Raw genomic sequence first — 5,934 nt, 5'->3', positions numbered from 1 at the left:
AAAATATCATGCCAGCTGTGAATGGGTGGATCCCCTGACCAGTCTATGTGGTAGTGTGGTATATTTGTGATAATTTACCTTATGTTAGATATTATAACTTTGGAAATTATATTGTTGGTGCTCACAGATTATAGTATATAATTTCAAGGTATTTACATTGAGAAACTTTGTGTTTCATTATTAAATCATTCTTGTCATAGCATATTATTATTATTGAAAATGAAACTTGCATTTCCCCTACCCCCATAAATTATTCTACTTACTAGGATTTGTCTCATTTCATTATTTTATAAACTTTTCAGAGTAGACAACAATTTTTTGAGACAGCTTTTAGGTGGCTAACAGTAGTTAGACTAACTACTAATGGAGACTGAATTTTTGTAATAGAAATATTAAATGATGTACATCTTAGAATAGGCTTGACTCATTCTTTTGTATATTATAGTGGTTGTGACGTTATTCCTACTGATGGGACAAGCTGATGATATGTAATTATTTATTTAGACCTCTATTCTTTTGTGGCCAATGGTCCTTGTAATTATTGCTTAGAGTTCTGGCTTACTTTGAGAGTATATTCAATAGAATTATTATGATAATTCTTGATGTTGGTACTTGATATGATTTATGTGGATTGGATTATCAAAAAGGAAAAATCTATAGGCACTTTGAGACGTCTTTCTCATGCTTTGGACCCTTTGGGATTTGGGGCGTGACAATGGTGGTTTGAAACCTTTGAATGAGATTTTAAAGTCATAAGTAAGGCGGCTTGCGTTGGTGAAAATTCGAGAAGAGAAAGAGCTCGTGGATTCGGAGCTTGTACGTGGTCTTGTTAGTAAGTTACTACTTGAGGTAGAAATAGATTTAGAGTTAAATTTGATTGTAAAAACTTCTCTTATAGTGGATTTACTTTACCTTAAGGATAGTTAGGTCAAATCTTCTCCATATTTTTACCTTGAAATAGTTCGTTTCATTAGTTTTCCTAAGTCATCAAATCGTGGTATTATTTATTTTCTGCTGTTTTGCATAATATGATTTATTTGTGTTTAACCTAGATCTGAATAATTAATGTAAGTAATCACTTGGTTAATATATTAGATTAAACAATCTGGTTTAAGGGGTCTAAACCAACAAACAAAACATTTTTACCAATCTCACAATGGATGACTCAGGCAACAAAGCATACCAAGTACCATCAGTTGTCATGAACAGTGCAGCCACGAAATTAAATGTAAATGCTTCCGTAGGCTTTTTTTGGACACCTGATAATGGTAACACCGTGACTCAATATATCTACTTGCACTTTTTGAACTTAAAAAAGCTTCAACCAAACCAGACTAGAGAATTTAACGTATTTTTGAATGGAGACTTTTGGCTTACTCAGCCTGTGGTCCCTTACTACTTATCCACAACTACAGCATACAGCACAACGGGAACTACTAGAGCAGAGTTTAAGCTTTGGTTAAATAAAACTGAAACTTCCACCCTTCCGCCCATTCTTAATGCTATTGAGATTTACACATTGAAACAGCTTTTACAAGCACAAACAGACCAAGAAGATGGTAAGTTTATACCGCATAAAAAATTCAGCGCCACATGATCAATACATCATCATTTGTTTCTTTAACTTCTTTCATGTTTCTTATTTTACTCCTATGAAATAATTGGTTGATGCTATTAAGAATATCAAATCAATGTATCGAATAAAGAGAAACTGGAGGGAGATCCTTGTGCCCCTAAAGATTATTCGTGGGATGGTCTTAGTTGCAGCTACAATGCTTTTGATTCACCCAGCATCATATCCTTGTAAGTTAATGCCTTCTAAGTAAAGTATACATCCTAATATTTTAATTTATTCCAAATTTCAATTTGTTGATCACGCAATTAGGAACTTATCCTCAAGTGGATTGACCGGGAACATAGCTCCTTTCATATCAAATCTCACAATGATACAATATTTGTATGTATTTCATATGAACCAGAAAGTGTCCATTTTTTGCTTATTGAAACGGAATAGCACCCTTTTTTTTCATGACTGATATTCAACTCGATAGTTTGTTTATTTCAGGGATCTATCAAACAATAACTTATATTGAACTGTTCCCATTTTTCTGTCACAGCTGAAACTCTTGCGAGTTCTGTAAGTTACTCAAAATTCAACCACACTGTTTCTTTTAGTAAGAATATAGAGATCATACCTACTCTCTCTTCACAGAAACCTACAAAATAACAACCTCTCAGCGTCCATTCCCATGGAACTCATTGAAAGATCAAATAAGGGATCACTTTTGCTTAGGTATGCTATTTACTCTGAAAATTATCATTGTTTCTGTTTTCCTCATTTTTTCCTTATTTCCAAATTTTTTTTTCTTGAAAGTTGTACTATCATATATGTCTAAACTTTAGCGCCATCATTTAGAGTTCCATACAGCTACTGTTTGTATAAGATAATAGATTAAGAGGCATCAGCTGCAGTTTCAAGTTTTACATACATTGTTGATGCTAGTGTTGGAGGAAATCCAAATCTTGCTAGTATTGGAGGAAATCCAAATCCTTGTGTGTTGAGTCCATGCAAAAAGAAAAAGAATATTGTTGTTCCAGCAGCAGCAGCAGCGGTTGGATTTTTCATCCTCTTATTATGGGGGCTTGCTCTCTTCTGGCAACTTAATAGGACCAAAAAAGGTCGATTTTTTCAAAAAGATTTAACGGTTTAGATTTTACAAGGATATCATATGCTTCAAATTGTTATGATCTTAGTAGATGTGCCTGCAGGGGAGGTGAACATTGTATCCAATGAACAAGGTCGGGTGTTAGAATCTAAAAAACAGCAGTTCACATACTCAGAGGACCTCAGCATTACTAACAATTTTGCAAGCGTTATCGGGAAAGGAGGCTTTGGAACAGTTTATCATGGCTACTTAGATGGTTTTCAAGTTGCTGTGAAGATGCTTTCACCATCATCGGTTCAAGGGCATAAGGAATTTCAAGCAGAGGTAGGCAGGGGTGGAGCAAGGAATTTTTGTTTAGGGGGGTCAAGTTGCGGCACTAGTATATTTGTCAAGACAACTTCCACATACATACATATACATATATATATATATATATATTTATATATATAGACACACATGTTTTTTTATTATATATAAACACACACACACATATATATATATATACACTTTTTTATTTGATAAATTATATATATACACACACCCAAAAAAAAAAAAGAACTTAGTATTTTTAATTAAAATTATGTTTGATGACGATCTTTCATAAAATAAAATTCATTTTTTCCATTTTTATAGTGAGATTCTTAAAATATTTCATTTTAAATACAAATTATCAAATTTTATACTAAAATAAGTAAAAAAAATCTTTCAATTGAACTAATGAAATTTTCAAAAACATATACGATCCAAAACTTGGATGAATAAGTTAAGCTCCAAAAATATTTGAAACTTTCTTGCTCTAACTTATTATGTAGCAATTAAAGACATATTTCATGTGTAATTTTAGTGACAAGATTTTTTTAATGAGTTAATAACTTGTTAATCGCCATATAACTGGTTAAAAAAGATAGATTCAAACATATTTTATGCCAAACTTTATCAAATATTTAACAGATAGAAAAGCATATTTTACAATAAAAAATAGAATTACAAAAAAATGAAGTTATATCTCTATATCTATTAGACCAATTATTTTTTTGAAGAGCATCACTAGACTAATTCAAATATTTTGGGGGGGGGGGGGAACTCTTATTTTTATAGACTAAATTTTGAAAACATTAATATATATATATATATATATTTTTTTTTTTCAAAATTTTGGGGGGCCATGGCCCCCCCACCCTTCAACATAACTCTGCCCCTGGAGGTAGGTAACAACTATTCTTAACCATGTGTGAGAGTGACAAATAAGTTGATTTTGATGAAAGATAATCATGATAGCCTTATGTCCTAGGTTGGAATTAATCACCTTTAGGGAGATGGAAAGCAAGAGAATTACTGTGAATGCAAATGAGAATATATTTGGCATAGTATTTTAACCTTAAAACCACGGTATCTCATGCTATTATCAAGGTTTTTAGACCCAGACCGTTCATTGAATCGTAAAAGGGAGAGGTTCAAGGTTTTTGAGGTCAAACCGAGGTCGAACCAGGGTCGAACCGTGATGACGTTATAATTAATTTAATAATTAATTCAAGCCTAAATATAGATATTAAATTTATAAAACTAGCAAAATTGACTAATATATCTATATATGTGAGGGAAATTTAATGATTTTCAAGCATATATTTAATAATTAAATAAGAAAGTTAATAAAATAAAATAATAACCATGAAAACATTAAAATTTATGGTTAATTTTTGAAGTAAAGTTGAATATCTTTGAAGGATTTTAATTATATATTTTTTTATTTCTTGTAAGAGATAGATAATTTAATTAAGTAGAATAAAATTGTGTTAAGTTATTTTTATAAAAATAAATAAATAAATAAATAAAATTGCTAAGGGGTTGGATCGCACGGTTCTTGCCATCGGTTCTGCATGGACCGTGCGATCCAACCCCGGTTTTAGCAGTTCACGGAATTGCCATATATGTTCGGTTCTCTATGCTTAAAAAAAACCGAATTTCAATACAGTTCCCGGTTTTCATGGTTTGACCTCTCGGTCTGGTCCTGGTCTGAAAAACTTGGCTATTATAAGACTATGGTAGCCCATAGTATTCTATAAAATTAAGGTCATATATGGAAATATTCTATGGATTTAGCTTACTTCCAGTACTTTTTTAATGAGAAACTGTCACATCACCTATTAACTAAATAAAATATGGAGATTAAAACTCATTATCACTTACCATTGTGTATTTAAAATAAAAGAAGACCTCTAGTTAAAAACGTACTAGAGGTAAGCCAAATTGATATTATATAAAAGTCTTCAATATCAATTGAATGGATCGAGGCCAACCAAGAAACGCCTAAAAAATATTTCCAAGTGGGAAAAACCCATGACAGTGAGAAATATGGAAAGACTTTATAGTAAGAGCACAAAAAGATATCTCCAATATGTGTATTTTATGGAGCAAGTACCTTTGTGAATGTCAGATAACAAACCAGGAACGTCTTTAAGAAGAAATTGCATGAGCTAACTCTAAGCACATGTGAGACACGTGAAAGGTGTCTTTAGAATATAAAGCAGAGCGAGCAACCATAGGGCAATGTATAATTAGGATTGATTTTTGATTGACCTCATAATATTTTTCCATATATGCTTTTGAGGTCTCAAATTTTATAAAGAATTCTATATAGGACATCTTTTGAGTTCACATGATATATATGAACTAAGATGTGACCTTAATCTACAGGCCAAATTTCTTACGAGAATTCACCACAAAAACTTCACTTCTTTTGTTAGATATTGCCATGAAAACACCAATATGGGGCTCATCTATGAGTATATGGAAAATGGAAACTTGGCACTGCATCTATCAGGTATTGATCATACTAAAAATCTTTAACCATAAAAATATTAATTTTCTTCCTAGTTGTGAGTTCATTAAACTTTAATAATTTAGTTGGATCTATTTTTCTTGACAATAATCATCATGATTCAACGACTTTCTTCCAAGAGTCATGGCCGAATGATTTATTTTGTAGATGCAGATAAAAATGCAAGTTTCTTGAGTTGGGAAACTACACTCAAAATAGCGATGGACTCAGCACAAGGTCAGCCAATACAATCTCTCTCTCTCTCTCTCTCTCTCTCTCTCTCTCTCTCTCTCTCTCTCTCTCTCTCTCTCTCTCTCTCTCTCTCTCTCTCTCTCTCTCTCTCTCTCTCTCTCTCTCTCTCTCTCTCTCTCTCTCTCTCTCTCTCTCTCTCTCTGCACAATGGTTGCAAGCCACCAATTATACATCGAGACGTTAAGTCTACAAACATCT

The 5,934-nt window shown here is 32.4% G+C and overlaps 1 protein-coding gene across 1 annotated transcript; it reads left to right on the top strand.

Annotated features, from left to right (window-relative positions):
* The first annotated feature begins 1,156 nt into the window (after positions 1-1,156).
* LOC115990088 (probable LRR receptor-like serine/threonine-protein kinase MEE39) lies at positions 1,157-5,513 on the top strand. Its single transcript, XM_031113952.1, has 3 exons — positions 1,157-1,559; positions 2,770-2,990; positions 5,361-5,513. Exons 1-3 carry the CDS (start codon positions 1,157-1,159, stop codon positions 5,511-5,513), a joined length of 777 nt encoding a protein of 258 aa, XP_030969812.1.
* The last annotated feature ends 421 nt before the right edge of the window (positions 5,514-5,934 follow it).

This window comes from Quercus lobata, chromosome 5 (genome assembly GCF_001633185.2).
Source record: "Quercus lobata isolate SW786 chromosome 5, ValleyOak3.0 Primary Assembly, whole genome shotgun sequence".
NCBI classification, from domain to species: domain Eukaryota; kingdom Viridiplantae; phylum Streptophyta; class Magnoliopsida; order Fagales; family Fagaceae; genus Quercus; species Quercus lobata.
Note: the sequence above shows the minus strand (reverse complement) of the source record. Positions and strands in the feature narration are given on the sequence as shown.